This window comes from Diabrotica virgifera, chromosome 8, assembly GCF_917563875.1.
Source record: "Diabrotica virgifera virgifera chromosome 8, PGI_DIABVI_V3a".
Classification (NCBI taxonomy): Eukaryota; Metazoa; Arthropoda; class Insecta; order Coleoptera; family Chrysomelidae; genus Diabrotica; species Diabrotica virgifera.
Genome location: NC_065450.1, coordinates 65,222,118 through 65,247,272, shown reverse-complemented (window position 1 = coordinate 65,247,272; position 25,155 = coordinate 65,222,118). Strand labels below are relative to the sequence as shown.

The 25,155-nt window shown below is 33.8% G+C and overlaps 1 protein-coding gene across 2 annotated transcripts in view; it reads right to left on the bottom strand.

The window, feature by feature from the left end:
- LOC114331767 (probable G-protein coupled receptor CG31760) overlaps positions 1-25,155 on the bottom strand; it is a 923,592-nt gene that overhangs the window by 14,130 nt on the left and 884,307 nt on the right. For both annotated transcript variants that reach the window (XM_050659675.1, XM_050659676.1), the window contains 2 exons: positions 20,067-20,172; positions 19,867-20,010 (listed from right to left, as the gene is read on the bottom strand). In XM_050659675.1, the coding sequence (XP_050515632.1) occupies positions 19,867-20,010; positions 20,067-20,172 (250 nt within the window). The remainder of the gene's footprint in view (positions 1-19,866; positions 20,011-20,066; positions 20,173-25,155) is intronic.

Here is a 25,155-nt window from a genome sequence, read left to right as displayed (position 1 = left end):
AACAAACAAATACCAAGAAACGTTGGAGAGGCATGTGGGAAACTTAGAACAAGTAGGAAAATCTAGCATTGAAAGTATAATGGGAAATATATAAAAACGCCTACATGGAATCAGGGAAACAGATATTAGGGTACAAGGGGAAAGCTGACTAACCATGGATAACGCTGGACACTAAAACAAAAATCAAGGAAAGAAGAGCAATTAAAACCGAATTGATCAGAACAACAAACCCAATAAAACGAAAAGAAATGAAGGAAAAATACAGAGAAAAAAATAAAGAAGTTAAAAAACAAGCCAGAACAGATAAAAGGCTGTATATGGAACAAATGGCAGAAAAAGCAGAGGAAGCAGCGAGAATACATGACACAAGGACACTTTACTCAATAACAAAAGAAATTAAAGGGGGTAAGAGTCAGCAAAGAACGAAACTAATAGGAGAAACACTCATAACTCAAAAAGAAATTGCCCAAAGATGGACACAATTCTTCGCAGAACTCTATGAAGAACGAATTGAATCACAAATAGAGATGGAAGAAACAGAGAGAAACGAAATATTAATCATAAGAAACGACAAATTTACGGAGGACGAAATAAGGTATGCTATAAACCTTTTAAAAAACGACAAAGCGGCTGGTATTGATGGAATTCCCGCAGAACTGATAAAATCACACTTAAACTTCTCAGTGGATATGTACTACTTATTATTTAAAAAAATTTGGATCGAGGAAAAGATACCAAAAGATTGGGGTGAAGGAGTTATAATAAAGCTACCAAAGAAAGGAAATCTCACACTATGCGAAAACTGGAGACCAATCACTCTTCTCACTGTAGCTACCAAAATAATGGTCAGGATAATATTGGAGAGAATTAAAGATCCCATAAATGAAAAATTAAGAATTAACCAAATAGGTTTCAGACCGAACAGTTCCTGTATTGACCATATAAATACCCTAAGAATCATCCTGGAACAATCAGCGGAAATGAATCAGGAAGTTTATATCAACTTTGTAGACTTCGAAAAAGCGTTTGATTTAATAAAGCGTAATATGATGTGGAGGATATTAAAACTCTATGGAATACCAGACAAATATATAAGAGTAATAAGGCTTTTCTACAACGAATGTCTTGCCAGAGTTGAACATGAAGGGGAACTATCCAAACAAATAAGCATCAAAAAAGGAGTAAGACAGGGGTGTGTCTTGTCACCGACGTTGTTACAATGGTCACCATTTAAAAAACTAGAGGATCTAGAGTTCGCTGACGACATATGCCTCATAACATCAAACAGACAACACATGCAAAACAAAATTACCAGATTGAACAACATAGCAAAAACAACCGGCTTAAAAATAAATCCCAAAAAAACGAAAATACTATCAAATGTAGAAACGAACGGAAACAATATATGTTTAGAAGGGAAACAAATAGAAGAAGTAAAAGATTTCTGTTATTTGGGCAGTCTGCTAAACACAACAGGAGTCACAAGAAAGGACATAACACAAAGAATAAGCTTCGCACAAAACGCTTTCAAATCTTTGCTCAAGATATGGGCCTCGACAAACATCAGCAGAAGAACAAAGCTACGATTATTTGAAACTAATGTAAAGTCTGTCCTGTTATATGGAGCAGAAACATGGAAATACCATAAACAATTCTTTCAGAAAATACAATCCTTCATTAACAGGTGCCTACGTATTATACTGAGAATATTTTGGCCAAACAAAATTACTAATGACGAATTGTGGAGAATAGCAAATGAAGAAAGGATGGAACATACAATAATAAAACGGAAATGGAAGTGGATAGGACACACCTTACGAAAACCAGTAACAAATATTGCTAGACAAGCTCTACATTACAATGCTCAAGGCAAAAGAAGAAACGGTAGATCATCTTATACGTGGAAAAGAACAATAGAGAAAGAACTCAAAGAAAATAATTTAACATGGAACGATGCCAAAAAGATAACAAAAAAAGAATGTGTGTGTACTTTGTACGCACGTAAGAAGTTATACTTCTATTATATGATTTAAACGAAATTAATATACTTTTTATTTATATTTTGTTTAAATATTAAACTAATTTATACTTACTACTTCTCAAACATTTTTATTAGAACAGTGCCAAAAATTAAAATAATAAAATAATAAAACACACACAAACACATTAAACAAGCCACAAATGATGTCTGAACATTAATTATCGAAATTTTTTTTAACTAAATACGTATTTTCTGAAAATACAATTATATAATAAATATACTTACAATCATAAAATGTATTAAAAAAAACAAAAAAGAAAGTTTCTATTGGGACTCGAACCAGCGCTGACAAGCGCGGTTGGTATTGGAATTCATTCGCCTTCAACGCTTAGCCACAGACACTGTGTCATTATTTACGAAGATCGACTAACTAAACGGATTAAACTTGTGATATTTTGATATTTTGAAAATTGATCAAATTATTTTAATTTTGAATTGAAATGATTTAGAATTGAAAAAATACAACAAAACATAGAGTAAGAAAACAATATATTAGGTGAATATTGATAGAAATTTTGATGGTAATCAAATTATATAAATAAAAGTATTACATACTATGTATTTTGGCAGATCAAATAGGTAGGTTTATACCCATGATACATTAACAATTATTACGTACCTGTTGCTTTTAAAAACTATTTAAAAGTCACTACAATATTATAAACTTTTTTATTTCTGTCCTCACAACAATAAAACTAATATATTATACATTTGTTTACCTTTACCTTTACCTCCAAACCACAGCTGTCCTACAGCTGCCATATCGGATAATTTTTGACATGTCATTTGAACATCCAATCAGAACAAAGTTATAATGCGCATGCGCCGGGCTGATAGGTTTTAACATATAAAAATTCACCCTCTATCGCCGGTAAAGAAGTATAACTTCAAAAACAGAAGAGAATGGAGAAAACTAGTAAACAAAATTGGACGGAATTCAACAGATGATGCGTGGGACTAGCAACCTCACCATCATTCCTCATGCTACTTGAAACACCGCAAGGTGCCCTTTGCTCCACTTGGAGATGTACGATTATGATGAACGTCCTATTTGGGTCAGGTCTTGTTTCTGCCGCATATGTTATAATAGGTCTTATTGTTATTTTAAGTATATTTTGACTTTGTTTTCTGTATTTAGATATTTGTTCTTCCATACGATTTCTTTTAGGCATCCCGAGATTCTGGCTGCTTTCATTGTTTGTTCTTTGACCTCTTTTGAGAGATTTTAATAGCTTGCTAATTCCGCACCAATTTATTTGAAGTGATTCACTTGTTGCACAGTTTTGGAGTCAATTTCCAATTTGCGTCTTATCGTTTCTTTGGAAATTACTAGGCACTTAGTCTTCTCGGTGTTGATGAGCATATTTAGTTCTTTAGCTTTAGTATTAAATGAATGCAGTAGCCTTTGGAGATTGTCTTTAGACTCGGTGATAAGAACAGCATCGTCAGCGCAGCAAATGACGCTAAATAATGTGTTACCCATCTTAAATCCAGCTGTCCTTGGAAGGTTTTTTTATTATTTTGTCCACGAAACAAATATATGCAGGTTTATTAAATTTCCATGGATTTTCCCGCTATCTGTCTGATAACAAATATTGCAACTCTGCCTATGGTATTGCTGGGTGGATTGAGTAGCTCACAGTACCATTGCCGGTCCCAAGCCCGGCTAAAATAGGAGGATTCCCAGGCCAGGTTAGCCCCCTACCTGGGTAAAATCCCAACACGGCTCACAGAAATGCAAGTCAGCCTCAGAAATGGACTGATATAAAGATGACAAAAACAGCAAGAAAACGGACTATGTATAATAACTAATGTATTAATTTCTTGGACAGTGTATTAAAATTGTCTAGTATAATCAACAAATCAACTAAACATTTTTATTTTGTTTTAGATTGCAGTCATTCTATGCCTTTTAAGTCTTTTATCAACAAGTCTATGTTCGCCCACATTTAAGAAGAAATTTGGAAAGGGCGGAGGAGGAGGTAGCGGAGCTTGCTCAGTTTGCCAACCGGTTTATGTTCAACCACAACCACGTCCAGTTTATGTTCAACCAAGACCAGTTCAACATGTTCCATCAAATCCGTGCCAAACCGGCTGTGGAGGATATAACACTGGCGGAGGTGGAGGAGGAGGTGGGGGTGGTGGTGGTGGTGGAGGAGGAGGAGGTGGTTTTGGTTGGGGAGGAGGCGGAGGATACGGCACTGGTAAAAAGTAAATATTTTTCTGTAAACTTCATTGTTTATTAAAAATTAGAAACAATAAATATTTGTTTTTGTCTACATTTACTTCATTTAAAAAACGTATGTGCTAGGAGTGGTGTACTTTATATTATATCAGTCTAATAAAAAGAAAATCTAATGAGGGTGAAAATATAAAATAAAAAAAATACCCTACAGATAAATTAAACGACGAGACGATATATTTTCTTTATGAATCGAGACTAGCGTTAAAAATATAACAAATTAAGTAGAATAACAAATGAAGATTGTATGAAAACTCAAATATACCTAAGAGCGGAAGAAGCTACTGGAAGGTAAAAAACAAAAAACTTATTGGGGAACAATACAGATAGAAAAGCAAATAAAATAAAAGAAGAAAGTTTACCAGAAGTGGCTGACCAAAGTAGATTAAGAATGCAGAAGATATTACACAAGGCAAAATTATGATACAAAAAAAAACAAGGAAATAAAGAGCAGAAAAAACAATTTTAACAAAAAATGTAAAGATACAGATAATTAGCTTAATGGGAAGTATAAAAGCAAGGGAGGCGTGGATAAAGTTGAGTAACTTTTAACAGAATACCCATGAAAGAGTAATAATAGAACCAATACAAATGAAAGGGTGAATAAAATATTACTATTAAATAAGTTATTACAAGATAAAAGATTTCTATATATACCTACTCCCCCAACTTACGAAATAAAAGACAGACAAGTTGCATACACATCTGAAATTTTCTTCTCTTCTTTAAGGTGCCATCTGCGAGACGGAGGTCGGCAAACATCATAGCTATTCGGAATTTAGAGACGGCTGCTCTGAAAATTCATTTGATGTTCATCCGTACATTCTCTCAGGTTGCGCATCCACGATATTATATGTCTTTCTATGCTTCTTTTTCCTTGAATATTTCCCTATATAATCAACTGGAGCAATTTGTATCTCTCTTCACGTGTAATATGTCCGAAAGAAGGATGAAAAATACTAAAGCAATTGGCCCTACAGACATAGCTGCAGAACCGCTAACACAAGCTCCTTCGGTCTTAATACAAGAATAAATTAAAACAAATATTTAACGGATGCTTATTTGATGGAAAAATAACGAAGGAATGGAAAATGGGATTCTACATCAGTGGGAAATAAATAAGGTATTACTGGTATTTGAAAGGAAGGTTCTCAGAATGATATTTGACCCTCAAAGAGATGAATTGACAGGAGAGTGGAAAAGGCACCGTAATGCTGAATTGGTGATTCTGTTGGGTGGTGAAAACATCGTCAGATATATAAAAGCTAACCAGATAAGATGGCTAGATCATGTGGTAAGATCAGAGGAAGATACAGTGTTAGATGCAGTCTTTTTTTACCGGTACAAGCCGATTTATCTAGGATTGGGGTACAACAATGAGAAATGGTAGCACAAGATGGTAGAAGATGGAGGTGGTTGAGGCGAAGACTCACTTCGAGTTATAAAACCAGTTAAGAAGAAGAACAAGCTACGCGTTGGGACGTAATTGTAAAGTATCGCGCTAACATCTGCTTTTTTGCCCCTTATACAGGGTGTCCAGAAACTCTACCGACAAACGAAGACAGGAGATTCCTCAGATAATTTTAAGAAAGTTTAACCCCTGATTCATTACAGGCAACAGTTATATTATCGCATAACTTTTTTGTTTTTAATTTTTAAGCATTTTTGAGCCTGGATTTTTGAAACGTAAGGTATTATAGTACTAAAAGGTACTCTTACTTTAAGTCGACAGGATACATACACCATTTTCTAGATAAATCGATTTGAAAATTTTTCGTTTTTTGAATATCAAAAAAACTTTCAAAAAAAAACTATTTAGAAAAACGAAAACTGGTACGTATTTATATTTCAGAGACTATTTCATTAATTGCGAATTTCTACTACCGGTCATATGCGTCCGTTTTGGGTAGGTCAACGGTTACTTAATCGTATAACTTTTTTGCCTTTAATTTTTAAGAATTTTTTACACTAGATTTTAAATTATGAGGTATTCTAGTGCTAAAAGTTACTCTTGCTTTAAGTTGGTAAAATACACAGTTCTTTTTGAAAATTTTTTTCAATTTTTTTTCAATTTCAGGGAGCGAAAAATTTTCAAATCGATTTTTCTAGAAAACGGTGTGCCCTAACGACGTAAAGCAAGAGTACCTTTTAGTTCTAGAATACCTCCCGATTTAATAATCCGGTATCAAAGATGCTCAAAAGTTACAGACAAAAAAGTTATGCGATAAAATACCCGTTGCCCCACCCAAAACAAACGCCTATCACTGGTACTAGAAATTCACAATAGATGGAATCGATTTATCTCTAATAGATACCAAGTGTACCAATTTTTGTTTTTCTAACTAGAAGCGTTCTGGAGGTATTTAAGAAAACCTAGTTAAAAGACGCCATCTTAAAAGGGCTCTAGCTCCCTTAAGGCAAGCGTCCACAGACCCGCATCGTAGGCATCGAACGCATCGTATGCAACGGATTTTAGTTTGCCTTGTACAGAAACTTATGTAACCGCGTCCATTGATCCGCATCGTACGGATCGCATTATCGGCAATCATTGTAAGGCAAACTAAAATCCGTTGCGTACGATGCGTACGATGCGGGTCTGTGAACGCTTGGCTTTAGGAAGCATTTTCGGACTAGGTGAATTTGGTTAAATTGTCTTAAAATGATCTGAGGAATCTCCTGTCTTCATTTGTCGGTAGAGTTTCTGGACACCCTGTATAATTAATAACTATTTTTTAATGACAAATAAACGTTTTTAAATACGCCAGTTTGCACAGTTAAGAGCCAACATCAGAAAACGCGTTCCAAGATTGCAGTTTTAATTTGGAATATTTTATCGAAATATTTGGCACACATATTCGTAATATAGTAAAGAATGGCGGTTTAGAAATGTGTTAGTATATGGAGATTACTCTATAATTAAATTATATATTAAAAAAACGAGTCTGTACCCTCATTAAAAAAAAAAAACAAAAAAAAAACACTTTCTTAAAATAAACTTTTTTATCCCATGCCTAGATTTTGTGTCACATTGGAATTACTAAAAATCGATTATCTATAACAAGAAATCGAACTTGACTGACTTGGCAACATTTAGCGCGCCTATGAGTATAATAATTATTGTCACAATATTGTGCCTTCATTTTTGATAGTATAGTGTCCTTGTCACTGTCGTACTGCCGACGCACTGTTGCCGCACTGTTGCCGCACTGTTGAAAGTTTGCAGAACTTTCGAAAAAAAAAATGATGACGCGCTGATGTAGCCTCTTAACAAGAATTTATGAGAATCAATCTAACGGCAATTACTTTGAGAGCAAAAATAAGTAATTCCCCAAGCATCTCCTGAGACGGAAATGAAAATGTAGTACGCGCCTTGTTTTAATTTTAAGATAATGAGATAATCATAATCATAATGTAGATTTTTCCATCCATGACAATAAATTATATACAATTAGATATACTGTATATAAACAATTCACAATTTTTAAATTATTACTTTGTGCATAAAGATATTTTTCTTAGAAATCAGATATGATCTTGATTAATGTGAAACTGGTAAGTGTTATTATATTATGACATCTTTCGTTTACCATTATCAGAGTAGGTATATTATTTATATAGTACATTTTTCTCCCTACAACAGCAACAATGCTTGAATTTTTCAAATCAGTTGTCACAATATTATTTTACCCTTAAAGTACAACGGGGTAAGTGGAACCTTGAATTTCAGTTTGAAGTGCATTGACTAAAAAATATGTCTCTTCTGACTTATTTTTGACAAGATTACTGAAGAGATATTAACTAACTGCTACAAAAACATATAAGCAATCACACCTTGCAATTTTATTGTTACTTTTTATGTTTGCTGTCCATGGGTTACACTTACCCCACTGGTATGGGGTATGAGTAACTTGAGGCACATTTTTACCACCAGACTGTAAGTAAATTTGCCGGGGTAAAAGTAGCCTTGATATATATGACACAAAAAATATTTGTAATAGGAAATACATTACTTAACTCACATTATACAGAGTGTTACAAATATGCAAGTAATAAATTAAATCACATATTCTAGGACCAAAAATAGTTCGATTGAACCTAACTTACTTTAGTACAAATATCCACATAAAAAAGTTTCAGCCCTTTGAAGTTACAAAATGAATACCCATTTATCTCCAATATATCGAAAACTATTAGAGATTTTTATTGAAAATTGGACATGTGACAATGTTATGGCAGGAACATCTTAAAAAAAAAAAGAATATGTGTGTACTTTGTACGCACGTAAGAAGTTATACTTCTGTTATATGATTTCAACAAAATCAATATATCTACTTTAAACAGTTTTTTGTATTGTATTTAAATATTAAACTAATTTTAGAAAGAACTAGAAGAATACCAAACATTAAAAAAAAAGAATATGAATTGTCCGGATTTGAACGCGGGACCTCTCGATCTGTACGCGAATGCTCTACCGATGATCTACCACGGTTCTCTTTACGTACGATCATTTCTCGGACATAATTACAATCACCGTACCAAATAGATCAATCGAATAAACATTTTCAATAATACTTATTATTTTACTCCCGAGGAAGACAAATCCAAAGACACAAAAATTATAATAAAGATATTTACTAAAAACACTAATATATTCTTTTCACGCACACCTTATTTGCGCTACATAACTTAAAAGATTTAGCGATTAACACCATACTGTCGGTGTGCATATGCGCCGAGAATAATAAAAATTAGGGATGGTGGTTTTTGACAAAACACCGGTTTTCGGATATACCGGTTTTTTTGCTTACGCTTTAACCTGACGGTTATAACCGGCCAAAAAAAAAATCGGTTTTTCCAAAAACAGGTTTTTGGTTTTTTTAATCCAATAGGTTACAATGTTACATTTACAATGCACTTTAGTTTGCGATACTCCACTCGACTCGATACTCGATATCAATATGATCAAAATTAGTACTATCGAAAGAACATCAATTACAATATAAATAAAAAACACAATTTTTAATAAAAGTACAAACATAAATATTTTACTTAAAAATAAATTGGATAATGCAATTTATCTTTTATTTTTACTACCATCAAAAAAATTATCATGTATTTCTTTTAACACGTTTGTATATTTGTATAATAGGTACATTTTAACTCATTTAATACTTCCTGTATGGGTGTATCGTTTTGAAAACGTAGGGAAATCCTTGGAGATTCGTATTCGTAATCGGTAATTCGATATTCATAGTCAGAACATTATTTTTGGCAATTAAAAAAAGTCATTCACCCACTTTCAATGTCAAGAGTCAAGTGTGAAAAATAAATGATGTTTGCGTCTATTTCAACCAGATCACTTCTTATGTAAATATTATTATTACAAATACCTTTTCAACTGATATTAAAACTTAATTGTTTCTGGCTGATGTGAGTTTGCACTTTCAGTTTGTTTCTGTATTTATAAAATAAAATTTGAATTATGGTTTTGTTTGGAATAATTATTTGAGAATAATAATTATGATTGGTGTCTAAAATAATACCTAACCTAATCCTAATCACCGTAAAAACCTAATAACCGGTTTTACTTTAAAAAGAAAAAACCGGTTATAACCGGGACAAAAAACAACCGGTAAAACCGGTTATTACGAAGTAAAAAACCGGTTTTACGTTAAAACCGGTTTTTCCCATCCCTAATAAAAATTCACTCTCAATCGCGCCTAAAGAAGTATAACTTAAAAATAACAGTGAAATTTGTCCACCCCATAAAAATTTTATGGGATATTGTTCTCTTAAACACCCCAAATATTTGTGTACGTTCAAATGAAATTATTATTATGGTACCATTAGTTAAACACAACGTTTTTAAATCTGTTTTGTCTCTTAGTACTTTTTCAATAAGCCATTTTTATCGAAATATTTTAAACATTTGTAAAATCCACCTTATAATTCTAAATGGTTAAATAAGATTACAGAATATTATTTTTATAATATTATTATTACGTTTCATTAATCTTTAATACTAAAAGCCCGTTTCACCAACGAAAAATAGTAGTTTATTCAATGAATAAAGTCATTCGACCAATAAAACTGACAATATGTTTCACTAACGTCAGATAAGACTTATTTTATTTATTTATCAAATAATTATTTATTCTTCGAATAAATTGACAATTTAATCTCGCTTTAAATATCTACAACAAAGAGAATTCACCAGTTTAACTTTAAATAATTATCAAAATTGTATTGAAACACAATAAAAATATAATTGACTAATAAATTTTATTCGAGGAATAACTGTTCATTGATTTATTTGTTGTTGGTGAAACCGGCCTTAACCATTTAAAAACATGCGGTGGATTTTACAAATGTTTAAAATATTTCGATAAAAACTGGCTTATCGAAAAAGTATTAAGAGGAAAAAACTTTTAGAAACATTGTGTTTAACTAATGGTACCACAATAATAATTTAAATGGAACGCACACAAATATTTAGGGGGGTTTCAAGCGAACAATTGAAAATTGTTTATAAAAAAAATTTTTATAAACTTTTTATGGGGTGCACAAATTTCACTGTTGTTTTTTTTAAGATGTGTTTACCATAAAAGAATGCCACATGTCCATTTTCAATAAAAAATCTCTAATAGTTTTCGATATACATTTCAATATTATTGAAAACAAACAATTTTCATTTTGTAATTTCAAAGGGCTGTAAATTTTATGTGTACGTACTAAGGTAAGTTAGGTTCAATCGAACTATTTTTGGTCCCAGAATATGTGATTTAAGTTATGACCTGTCTTTTTTAATACAACCCTGTATATTTTCCTTATTATCCTTATTATATCCAACTTTGTATTTTTTCAGATTGCTGTAATTTTTTGTCTGTTAACTGTCCTACCAGCAGTTCTCACTTCTCCAACTTTTTTTGGTTTTAAAGGGAAAGGAGGTAGAGGAAGACGTGGAGGAGGACACTGTCGAGTACCTTATATTCGTCCACGACCGGTTTATGTTCAACCTAGACCAGTTTATGTTCAAGTACAACCAGTTTATGTTCGTCCAAAACCCGTTCATCGAAATCGTTGTAATCCGTGTTGTAACCCATGTGGCTGATATAACTTTGACAGTGATGGTAAAGACTGATATCAATTCACAAGTGGTTATGGAAAGAATAAGGATTAGATAAAAATAATTGTACCATAAATTACAAATAATAAAACAAAATTTGTAGCGTTTTATTTTAAAGATTTTCAAATACTATTTTCACTAACAATTTACTAATCGTTTTTAGGAATATATTTTAAGTTCCAAAACTTGCCAAACATGATAACCAAAATTCTGGCTGTCAGCATCGATTCACAACAAAATAACCTGATAGTGTGGATGTCGTAGCGACATCTGCTAAAGACAAGTCAAAGTTTTGCTTTTAATAAAATTAAAAATAAAACTATTGGGAAACATTTTCTGGTAACACCTTTGTGGTTTCTATAATTTACAAACCAACGATTGCCAGAGCAAAGAAGTCCGAGGGAGATCTAAATAGTTGCATCTCACTTCCCACCTGTCCAGCTAGTAAAATTGCAACGAAGATTAGTCCCTTATACAGTGCCGGATTTAGTTCATGGACCGCCGGGGGCTAAGTCATACTATACCGCCACTCTCCAATAGGTATAGATGCGTTTTAGGTTAACAATTCATTAAAACTATTTTAATATTATTAGGTAATTTATTAGAAATATACAAAAAAGCCACAAAGACACAAACTCACAACTTATAAAGTAAATTAACATAATTATTTACAAACAAATTTTCCTGGGCTTCCTACTTGCAAACAGCTAGATGCTTTTATTAAAATCTAATTTTGTAAGCAGATCATTATTAATATTTAAAACAGAGAACGAATTTAATGTTTCTTCCGTCATCGTATTTCTCAAATATTTTTTGACCCGTTTTAAAGTGGAAAATGATCTTTCACCAGTTGCGTTTAGTAACCATCAACGATAAGAAGATTCTTAGTGCTATTTCTACGTTTGGGAAGGTTGCAATTATATTATTCTTATGCAAAAGCTCCATCACAAAAGTAGCACTGTGAGTTGTTGGATTTTTATAGTCAGCTTGGCCTAGTAGTGACAATATAAAATGTTTTAATTGAATACACTCACTTGCTAGAGATGTATCTAATCTATGTCATTCGAATAAATATTCACTAATACCGACGCTTTGTCTGAAATCACGTTATCCTCTGAAAGAGGTAGAGAAAATAAAAATGAGAAAGTGATGGCAAGATCTTTATAAGCTTTTCCTCTAGATTTCAGATTATTTGCGAATAATCAATTGTTTTATACATCACTTGGGTTCTAATCTTATTTTGCGGTGTAAAGGTCTCTTCTGTATCTGCTTCGTCAAACTGTAATTTTCTTTTGCGACTTCTAATTTCTTTGCTGTATTCCGTTTGTTGTGAATATGTATGTGAATATGTATTCCGTTTGTTCAAATAAATTACATTTATCACGAAGAGACTCGTAAAAATATTGTAATGAGCTATACAAAGACGAACATGTATGTAAGTCCATATTTGCGCTTTGTAAAGATTTACTCGCTAGGCCAGTTCTTTCCAGTACTTCGAACCAAAAGGCAACATAAATACCAAATTCTAACGTAGCCATATTTTCGTGTAAATTGTTTGCTTGACAGCGAACTGGCATCTTCTCGTCGTCGTTAGAGGATAACTCTAAAAGTGCTTGCTTTATATCTTCATATCATAAATTAAGATCTTTTAATGCATTAAATCGTCCTGACCATTGAGTCACATTAACTCTTGGAACAAATGTTGTATGGCCACAATACTTCAATAGATCAGTGAGTCGTTTCCATCTGTAAGTTAAAGCTGAGAAAAAAACATAAATTTCTTCAGCAACTAAAAAAAAGAAGTACTTTCCATAGTGCATTCTGCTGCATGTTGCACAATCAAATTTAGGGCATGGGCCTGCACATGGTACGTATTTTGCCTAACTATTCCTAGATTTTATTCGGGCTTGAAGACCGCTATAAATGCCAGACATTCAGATTGTCATACGATTGTCCCCTGCAGTCATCGATATTTATATTCAGGTTGGACAAAATTTTTTACAATGCTGGCTCCCATATCTTCGGATTTGTATCCAGTGTTGTCTAAAAGCTGTATGAACCTCTTGACAGGTGTTCCGGTGTCCGAGCAATAAGGGAAGTACGCCTGAGACGGCATACTGGCTGAGATGGCATATCACGCGTTTTTCGTAAACTATTCCAAATTTGGTGCCTAGTGTGACAGTTTTCAGTTCCTCAAGTTAAAATTTGTCAACATTGTTGAACTAATGCATGTTAGTTTTATTTTGACAGCAGTAGCCTTTGGAATGTTAATTAAGTAGGACAAAATATTTATTGACTTTTTTGTATCACATTATAATTCGCGAGTCTTTACACCTGAGTTAAGTTTTTAAATTTTGTGATGTTCCTTTACCTTATGCCTATCACGCCTGTATCGATTTATATCTTAAAAATGTGCTTAAGAATAATTAGGTTAAAAAAACGGTATGATTGCAATGTTGCCTGAGATGGCATAGTAAGCAGGTGGATCAGATTGCATAGGTATGCCATCTCACCCTTACGCGTTTTTACACTGCATTAATTTTGTTATATGATTGAAGTTTGTGTTTACAGTTATGGGTCGTTTTAAGAGGACTTCGAACCGACAAAATTGATTCCGTCGATGTTGAGACAAGTGACGAGGAAGATGCTGCTTGCATTTTTTGTAATTGCCTCTTTTGGTCAAGTGGTCATATTCCGAATGTGCCGGTGTACCCAAGACTACAAAAAAAAATTATTTGTGGCTTATGAGTCGAGATTAGTGCCTTTATTTCAAGGGTATGCCATCTTACCCACATGTGTGTGGGTGAGATGGCACGTGTAGTACTTTACAATTTATTTTCTCAGAAAAAAACTATAATATGTACCTTGTTAAAAAATAATGTTATATTTATGTAAATTTTCCTAGCACTGACTTTGATTTTTATTACATGTCTAACTCTATCGATTATCGATTACAAAACATTTAAAAAAAAGTATGCCGTCTCAGGCATGTCTCCCCTACCTAATAATGTATGTCAGTTGATCTGTACGTGTTATATCAGGCGTAGAGTCAACACTGATTGAATAATATTTGCCACACTGAATTTGTTTTACAATTTCTTCTAATATGTGGTCCGAAAGCACTTGAAAAAATTAAAAACAAATCGTTTTCGATAAATAAGATACTGAATCACAGCCTTTCGAAGCATATTTTTCAATATGTTCTTTTAAAAGAGTATTCCGCCAACAACTCTAGTAGCAGCCAAGGTAGTTACCATTGCTAGTAGAACCAAATTCTTCGTCGGTTCCTCTAAAAGGTAGTCTCCTACTAGCTAAGAATTTTTTCACACTAACGACTCTTTGTAATATGTTTCGCCAATATGTGGTCTCATGTTCAATCTGTTGCCGCAGAGAATCATCGATCTTTCTCATACTCAATGAATTTCTTAAAATTAAAATTTTTAAGATGTTCTTAATGAACAACTGACCTTTCATGACTGTAACATTTTTTAGCCTTTTTCCAGTCGTCAAATCCAGTAAAAGAGGAAAAAGTGCAATTTTCGCTCGAAAAGAGTCGACAATATAAGAAAAATAAGGAGCCTGTGCTTTTGAAATAAACTAACCAGTCACGCCCAATTTTTTCACCATTCTTTAAAATTTTATAGAATAGTGATTTAGTGCAGTACCCGTTTTGTTTTCCTATTTTTCTTTTTGAAGATTCAAAGTCTAAAGAATTAAGATCCTGTGTTTTGAATTCTTTCAGCACTTCATCTACACAATTTCTTGGCCAGAATTTTGGATCTTGTAAATCAACTCGATTAATACCACTTTCGACTAGAATTTGACGTTCAGGAGAACTCTTTTCAGGATGTAACTCGATATCACAAAGTGGGTCTGAATTTGCTGTGGATGAATCATCTCGACGTGAAGAAGATCCTGCTGCAAATTTTATTTTATTAAAAAAGTAACTAAACAGTCAAATAAACCTACCTTCTAAAACATCTGAAACTGATGCAATTGGATCGTCTTGAAAAGAAGTGCTCGTTGGTATACTATCTTGCCTGGATTTGGTAAAAAATCTTAGGTTTTTTTTAATACTGCATTTAATTTTTGTTGTTTTTCTAACTTTTTTCGTTTCCAAAATGCACCTCCTTCCTTTCCGCTCATTTTTTAGAAACGTCACGAAAACATTTCACTAATAAATAAGTAAAATTTGAGACTAGTCTCGAAAACTGCGCTAACACGACTTACGACTGACGACATGGCGTGTTGGAGCCGGACACGCTGCCGCCAGGCGCAGTGGCGCTGGCCGATTTCCCGGAAACATGAAACGTGTTTTTGTGCGACCTGCTACCGCAGGCACCGATCTTATCGGTGACGAGACGAAGTTTTATTACCATGCTATTTCAGAAAAACAACCCCATAATTTTGAAATATCCACATATAGAATTAAAACGTGATGGGAGCTACATACCGCCTTTCAAAATTTACTGCCTGGGCTAATAGTCCCATAGCCCCCCTTAATCCGGCACTGCCCCTATACTCAGAATAGGAGTAAAACTAATATAAATAAATAACTATTTCGTTGTAAAACGAAACAAGAGCCGTCTTATTTTAGTTAGTTCAGAGAGCACCAAAAGCACCCTACCGGTTTCAATCCTATATCTGATGATATCCTAATAAGGATTGAAACCGATCAGGGTGCTTTTGGCGCTCTCTGAACTAACTAAAATAAGACGGTTATTATTACAACTACAACGAAATAATTATTTATTTATATTAGTTTTACTCCTATTCTGAGTATGGGGGACTAATCTTCGATGGAATTTTACCACTTTGGACAGGCGGGAAGTAGATGCAACTTGATAGATCTCCCTCGGTCTTCTTTGCTCCGCCAATTCGTTGGTTTGCACAATTTTAGAAACCGCGAAGGTGTTACCAGAAGATTGGTTCCAATAGTTTTATTTTTGATAATATTTTTAATTTTATTAAAAGTAAAACTTTCACTTGTCTTTAGCAGATGTCGCTACGACATCCACACCATCAGGTTATTTCGTTGTGAGTCGATGCTGGCAGCCTGAATTTTGGTTGTTCAGAGAGAATCAAATATGCACTCTCTGATGATATCCTAATAACGATTGAAACCGGTTGGGGTGCTTTTGGCGCTCTCTGAACTAACTAAAATGAAACGGCTCTTATTTCATTTTACAACGAAATAATTATTTATCGTTATTTTTCGTTCTTATTTTCGTTTTAAACTGTTTATAACTCGAAAACGATAAACTTTAGAGAAAATTACACTTTATTTTTTATTTTTTATTTTTTATTTTTAAAAAGTTAGGTATAGGAACCATTACCTGAAATATAATAAGTATTTCTGAAGAGCTTCAAAATACGAAAAATACTGGGTGTTCCATTTGGAATAATAAAGTTTATTAGATTTTCACAAAAACAGAAGATCGGAAAACGGAAGATCTGACAACAATGTAAATACCACCATATTATCGGCCGCATCACAAGACCCTTACTCACTAAAACGCATCAAAATCGTGCAAGCCGTTTCCGAGATAATTGAGGTGTTCCATTTATAAAACTCTGGGTGCCGTAATCACTGCTGACAACGATGTTGTTGAAGAAATAAAAGACAGAATCCAATCGGCAAATCGCTGTCTATTCACACTGGATAAGCTTATAAAATCAAAAAATTTTACAAGAAGTTCCAAGATCAAAATCTATAAATCCATCGTCAGACCTGTACTAACATATTTTTGCGAAACGTGGACCATGACCAAATCAAACGAAGAAAAGCTAAGACGTTTTGAACGAAAAATACTTAGAAACATTTTCGGACCTCACCACGAATTTAAAACAAACCACTATAGAATCAGAACCAATGTCGAATTAAAAGCACTCTACAATGACACCGATATTGTCCTTCTTTCTCGAAACTCCTTATACCTCTCAGGGGCGTCGGAGGTTTTATTCATCCTCTATCCATATCTTCCATTTCTTGTAGTCCTTTGCTAACTCTTTCATTTGTTGATGTGCTTTTCCTTTTTCCTGTCCAATTTCTATAATCTGATCGATCCATCTCTTCCTTGGCTTCCCTTTCCTTCTTTTACCATATCTTTTTGATTCCATCACCAGCTTTGGTAGTCTTTCCTGGTCCATTCTGTTAATGTGTCCATACCATTTTAATTTTCTTTTTTGGATCTTGGTTATTATCGATTCCTGTTTCAGTCTTTGTCTAATATCTTCATTTCTTATTCTGTCCAATTTCGTTTTTCCTGCTATTTTTCTCAGCTGCTTCATCTCCGCTGCGTTTATTGTACTGTCTATTTTTGCATTGTTTACCCAGGTCTCACTTGCATATACTAAAGTTGGTACAGATATTGCATTTTATACCTTCAGTTTTATTTCTTTATCTATTTCTTCCTTTCCAAATATTGTTTTATTTAGTGCATAGTAGATGTTATTTGCTTTTTTCGCCCTGTATGAGATTTCTTGATCTAGCTTTCCATCTTCTGATATTATTACTCCCAGGTATTCAAACGTCGAGACTGTTTCTATTATTTCGTTTTTGCACCTAAATATCGTTTGGTTTATTTCTTCCCTTTTCTTTTGGGCTACTATCATGGTTTTCGTTTTCTTTACATTTACCTCCATTTTCAAAGTTTCTATTTCTTCCACCCAGATATCGATTAATTTTTGCATTTTCTCTTTATTGTCTGCTATTATTACTAGGTCATCTGCATATAGTAATCCCTCCATTCTCAGTGGTACTACATTCCTGTACCCTATTGTTGACTGTAATTGCCTTGACCTTCTTTTTGCGCTCTTCATTACTTTATCCATTACTAATATAAACAAAACTGGGCTGAGACTGTCCCCTTGTTTTATTCCTCTCCTTAGGTTTATTATTGGCGATCTGTTTCCGTTTATTTGTACTTTAGCAAGTAAGTTTCTATATGTACTTTTTACCACGCTTACCAGTGGCGGCTCGTGGCTTTAGGGACAGGGTCGGCAAGGTTTTTGTCTCCTCAGATAGGTATACCATCTAATTGAAAGGCTTCAATCATCATAGAAGATTTTTGATTTTTGGTTTTTGTTTTTTTTATTTATTTTTTTTTGTTTTTTTTGTTTTTTTTTTTGGTTTTTCACATTAGATTTAGATTTAGATCCTAAACATGTTTATAAATTAACTTTAGTCTATGTTGCTTGGACGTAGCAAAATGGGTTATAACATCATCGTAAAATTTATTAATGTGTTGGAGATATTTTAATAGTTTTTTTCTATTGACATTTGAGAAAAGCTTGACATACTCTTTTGTTTCATGGTGTTTCGACAATACGTTTTGACACTTTTGAGACAAGAGAAATCCCGTTCATTTAAGAGGAAACAGTAGCGATCAACAGGTAGCAACAAACGCGTTCCAAGATTGCGGCTGTAATTTTGAATATTTTGTGGAGATATTTGGCACACTTATTCGTAATATAATAAAGAGTGACGATACAGAGCCCAATTTCAGAAATATGTTAGTATGTGGAAATTACTCTATAACTAAATAAAATATTGCAAAAAGGAGCCTGTACCGCCATTAAGAAAGACAAAAAAATACACTTTCTTCAAATAAACTTTTTTATCCCGTGCCTAGACTTTGTGTCACATTGAAACTACCAAAAATCGATTTTTTTTAACAAGAAATCGAACGTCACTGACTTGGCAACATTTCGCCCCTATCTGTATAAAAATTATTGTTTTTGATAGTATAAACGTCACTGTCAGTGTCGAATCACCGACGCACTGTTGCCTCACTTTTGAAAGTTCGTAGAACTTTCGGAATCTTGGACCGCATTTTTGTTGCTACCTGTTGATCGCTACTGTATCACCTCAAGGCAAAAGTTGTTAGCAATGAGAGAATTCATGATAATAATTTATTAATTACGGGAAGAGTTTGTTGCAATGAATTGCAGTATATAAAATTATACATATTTTGTAACTTATCCCATCTTCCGAAAATATTTGGATCAGCATATAAAACTTTTAATTCATTTCTTTAGTTGTCTATTTGATTAAAGAATGATGAAACCAGTATAGGATCAGAACCAACTTCGAATTAAAATAACTCTACAATGACACCGATATTGTCCAAGAAATTAAATCACAGCGACTAAGATGGGCAGGCCACTTGCACAGACTTCATAACGAGAGACTTGTAAGACTGGTATGGGAGGAGATTCCTACAGGCAAAAGACCACTCGGACGTCCCAGAATGCGATGGAGAGATAACATCCAAGCAGATCTCCTGAAAATGAACATTCCATTTGACTCTAGGTTGATGGAAGACCGAACAAATTGGAAGAAAGTTGTACAGTCAGCCAGGACCCACCCAGGGTTGTAGCGCTACGTGATGATGATGATTTATAAAACTTACTATGTAGAAAAGTAGGTAAAAATATTGTTTTACTGTTACTTACCTTCAGTTCTTCATTTTCCTGATATAAATCCGGTGCCTCCTCAGGGACTAGACCGATGCCATTTAACGAAAAAGACGCAGTCACTCCGCGAGATCGGGCTCTGTTGTCCCACTGATCTCCTTGACCACGCAAAACTCTTATAATCTAAAAAGATAAAAGCTTGTTAGTGATAATAGAAAAGAACTAGGATTTGCTGTTACCTTCGGTCCAAAAACTAGTGCTATTGTGGTACTCGTAGAGAGTTGTGTGCGTATAAATCCCAGAAGGTACTTTATATCTGGTCCGGCTTTTGGAAAAATGAATAAGCTAAAAAGTAAAACAATGTTATTTCATCAAATGAGAAAAATTATTAAAATTAGAAAAGCGCTAGAAACAGACAATTAGATAGCGCTACTATTTTATTTATTCCAAAAAGTGCGAAATTTTCTTAAAAATTCTGCATTTCTCTAATCGAGTCTGTATTCGATCTTTCTGGTCAGAGCCGGAGTTAAGGCAGTGGTGGCCCCTGGGCAGATATGGTGTGGGGAGCCTACCTCCTACCATAAAATAAAATGTTGATCTGCTTTCATAAATATATCTTTAAATAATAAAAAATTCAAGAGCTGCAACTTGTTACAGTAAAATATTAAAAATAAATATAGTAAGATGTACGGTTAAAGACTGGGTACTTTTTGAGATATTTTAATAGCACATTCCTTGATTATGTCAGATATGTCTAGTTGCTAAGACATAGTGTTCAATGCTCATTATACAGAGATGATCATAGACCGAAGTCGATATTTAGTTAACTTAAGTTTTGAGTATTTTCTCTACCTACTGCAGTTAGTTAGCATCAGAATAAACGAAGTGTCACCTCAACGTTTGGAAACGCATTATTCAAATTCTTTTCTTTTAGCAGTCGGTACATTTTTGAAGTTCTTTGCTATATATTTGACGAGCCGATTTCCTCTTAAAATAAATTGAAGAATTTTACAAGTTGTACCAGATCGACACCTAGGTTTTCATTTAATCATTGCTATAAAAATGTTGGTAAACTTTAATGAGAGAACTTCAATTTCATTGATAGTTAAATTTTCCAAACGATGTAAAAATCCAAAATTGGAATTGATGGATTTATATCCAGAAAGCCTCTGACTTAAAGAGGTAATGAAGTGATCTATAATATCGATAAAATTTTGAGTCCTAAATTTCTCTGATATTCTCATGTTTTTCAAAATTATCACGTCTTGACTGTATAAATTATTTTAGTGATGTAAGTCCACCACTCCTGAATTAAGGTTAATATTCTGACGCATTATCGTAGGACTGTCTCCTGCAGTTTTTCAAATCGATATCATGTTCTTGAAAAAATGTCATTAGAAAATTAAATAGCTATATCTTCTGCTTTATGACTGCGATTTGGCAAAAATATGGTAAACCTTTCATCAGGAATGAAACGTATGTAACGAAATATCATAGTTAATTGATAGGTATGTCATTCATCAGTTATCGAGTCAAGAGAAACTAAATAATATTTTGACTTCTTAATCTTTAAAATTATGTCATTTAATACGCTTTGACCTATCAGATATTCAATTTCCTCATATACGGTTGATGAAAGATAGGTGGCATGTCCGCTTCCAGGATTTGAATGTTTATGGTGCTTCAAAAATTCATCATATTCAGCTAATAACTCGAATATTCCCAAATAATTTCCATTTTCTGATGAACCCGACAACTCATTTTCGTCGCGAAATGCTAAACCTCGTTCACAAATACAGTAAAACCTCCGTTAACCGAAACCTTTTTAACCGAAACATCGTTTAACCGAAATGGCTGACACTTTCAATAATTTTGTCAATAAAAAGTAAATTAAACAAAAAGGAACAGAATTAAGGAAAATAAACATGTTTAGAGTGTTTTTTTAAAGAAATCTTCTATTTTCTTTTGTTTCCCTTTGACAACGATGTAATCTTTCCCAATACTATGTAATTTGATAAAAGAAGAATATAAAAAACAATGTTATCTTTAACCGAAATTCTTGTTATCCGAAACGGCCTCCCCCCAATTATTTCGGTTAACGGAGGTTTTACGGTAAACTTTTTAACATTAGTTAGTTTTTGGGTTACCATTTTCCAATAATTTTCTATTTTTTCGGCCCGTTTTGCTATTTCAGTGTCAATACGCCCCAAATTCTGGGGACTGCAATTCTGTCGCATTACAGGCCACTGTAACGACTGCATTAAGGTGTACTTTATACATTTCGTGATCGATAAGCCTACTACCTACATATTTCCAATCACAGAATCCGCTGTGGCTAAAAGGTATACGAACACTAGATAATAATTTAAACGAAGTAATACACTTGCCCGGTGGAAGCTGAAAAACATAACCATGAGCAATGTATTATTTCGCCATTACTCTCCTTTCTTTTAACATACTTGTCGTACATTTTCGAGTTCCTGATTCCTGTATCTCCTGCCAATATCTGTTTAAATGAAGACCTCTTACGTTTGGGGCTTTGTGGGGGCCCCCGGAATGTGGAGGCCCGGGCAGCTGCCCAGCCTGATCCCCTTAAATCCAGCCCTGTTTCTGGTGAACCTAAATAAAAGCTCTCATAGTATACCACTCACTGGTTTCATATATGTTCTTGTCTATGCTAAACTGCTGGTTATCTATTGCTCAGCGATTCTATTCTGTGAAATTATGAATATGCACTTCTAGCTCTGTCCCATAGATTCCTCTTACCATCGATTTTTCGAAGGGTTTTGTAAATTTTGCCTTTCATTTCTTTTCCGATATTTTTATTTCTCCATATTGTGTCATTCAGGCAACCTGCGGCTCTGTTTGCTCTATTCACTAGATCTTCCACTTCTGTTTCGAGCCTTCCGTAACTAGATAGTGTGATGCCTAGGTATTTAAACTCCATCACTTTTTCTATTATCTGACCTTTCAGCTCCAATTTACATCTTATTGGATTTGCTGCTATTGCATTTTGTCTTTTTTGGGGAAATTAACATGTTTTGTGGCCGATATGTTAAATTGGTGCAGCATACGTTGTAAAATCATGTTCACTTTGAGAGATTAGCTACTTTAGCTCATACAACTCAGTTAGCCTTTCTACATTATCATTTGTCACGTCTTCTCCAAAATGTGATATATTTTTTTCATTTCTCTGTTCATCCACTTAGGCCCTCCGCTATTAATATTTTCGTATATTGGTCTCACTTTTTCGATCTCTTCTTTTAAGACGTCTATGAACTGGTCCTTTTCAACTACTGAACTGTTATCAGTAGGGCCATATGCTCCCAATACCATATGTGGGTAGAAGTCAGGAAAGCTGGAGTAGGAAATGTGACTAAATGTAGACCACTTGGAGAACGAAAGGCCGTAGGAAGACTACAACACAGTTAGTACGATGACTTAAAAAGCCGATAATGACTAAAGAAGAAGTATTAATATTTGAGATAAAGAAATTTCAAATAATTTTAAAATTGACTAAGTTTTCAATCTAATAGCACATAAAATAATATTAAAACTATTACTCTACATCCCACCAGAATGAAATCAATGGGAACCTTCTCTGGTTACACCTCCGAAGCTTCTAAAATTTGCAAGCCATAACGGATGCTGACACTAAAGAAGATGAGGGAATTTTTCAATTTATAATTCACGTCCCATCTGCTCAGCGCGGTAAAGTTCCAACGAGAACGCCGGTGTTTGTCCTGGTTGGGTCAGAGAGAGCAGCATATGTGCATCCTGATGAGAGACTAATAAGTTTCGAAACCAGTAGAGGTGCTTGCTGCACCATCTAATTGAACTAGAATATGATGCGGTTGTAGTTTCGTGTTGCAACGAAATTGAAAATGGTTATTAATTTTTAATTTTGAAATTCTTCATAATTGTGTGTCATGAAAACTATCAGTAATTTTCAAACGGAGTATATGTATAAACCATTTTCTATACTTCATTCTTATTCTTATTTTTGAGTAGGTATATAAAACGATCCATTCATAATTCGAATATTATGCTTTAGCCGTTTATATCTACCTCGATCTTACTGATAAAGCAAATCGAAGTACCTACCTAATATTGCCTCTGACTTAATCAAAATCTCCTCCAAGACTGGCTTCCACGAGAATCAAATAATCTTTATTAAGCCAGAGGTGTAAACATATTGAGATTTTCAAATATCATTTCACTCGAACTACCATGATTAATGGCTTTATTGGTTTTGCGTTTGTTGTCTTAAAATCAACAGAGAACTCTCATCTCAGTCGAAATTAGCATAGAGATCATTCATAGCCTACTGACAGACTACTTGCGATTTTCTGCATCGATTGGTGGTTGATGGGATAACAAGGTAATTTGAAATGAGGTACATCACTCAAGAAGTTTTCGGTGTTTGCAAGTGGGTTTGGTATACAAGGAAGCTCGCGATATTTTCAGAGAAATTAATAACGTTAGAACTAAGAATTTCGAACAGAGAACTGGATTTGCTACCATATTGGAAATAGAAACTAAAGGAAAGTAAAATGATATTATAAATTTAAACAAATATTTATTATAGTCTTGTCGCCAGGAGGGTACAACGGCCTTGTGTAAATACGTAGGATGTAAAAGACGTGAGTAGCGATAAATACGTTTATTGATATAGACGAACACAAGGATATATTTCAATCCCGGGAGAACCGCCGAACACTGTAACTGATAAATGATACGCGATTAGCTGAAGACTGAATGAGAACTCTCTTTCTAGGCCCAAGAGCCTAGTTTTATAGAAGCTTAAATTGGGTCATAGGTGACGCTAGTCCACCGTGATTTGTATATCTAATTAAGGTAAATAATTCTACTTTTGTCAGCAGTTTCGTGACATTTCCAAATTATATTGTTGATAATTGACCAATTTGTATCTAAACTAATTAATCTACGTGCGTGAATATAAAATAAATAAATTCGTGCGGTCTACTGGGTGATAAAATAATTCTGTTCAATATCGAATATGAATTCTGAATATTTATTATTGGACATACTGCCCGCCGGAAGCTGTCCCAAGTATCAGTGTTCGAGGTTTACAAGTATAACATAAATATAAAATATAACAACCATATCTCCAATATGACAACATACATAATTTATTAATAAGTAGTTTAAGAATAATCAATATTTTTCCAACTGTTAACTTAGCTTTCACCGTCCGACTCTATATTTAGATCAAAATTGGGACTACTAGATGAAAAAGTGTTGAGGGGGATGTCGGCTTTGGAAGTCGACGGGGAGGCGTCTTTCCGGTTACGAGCTAAAGAAGTT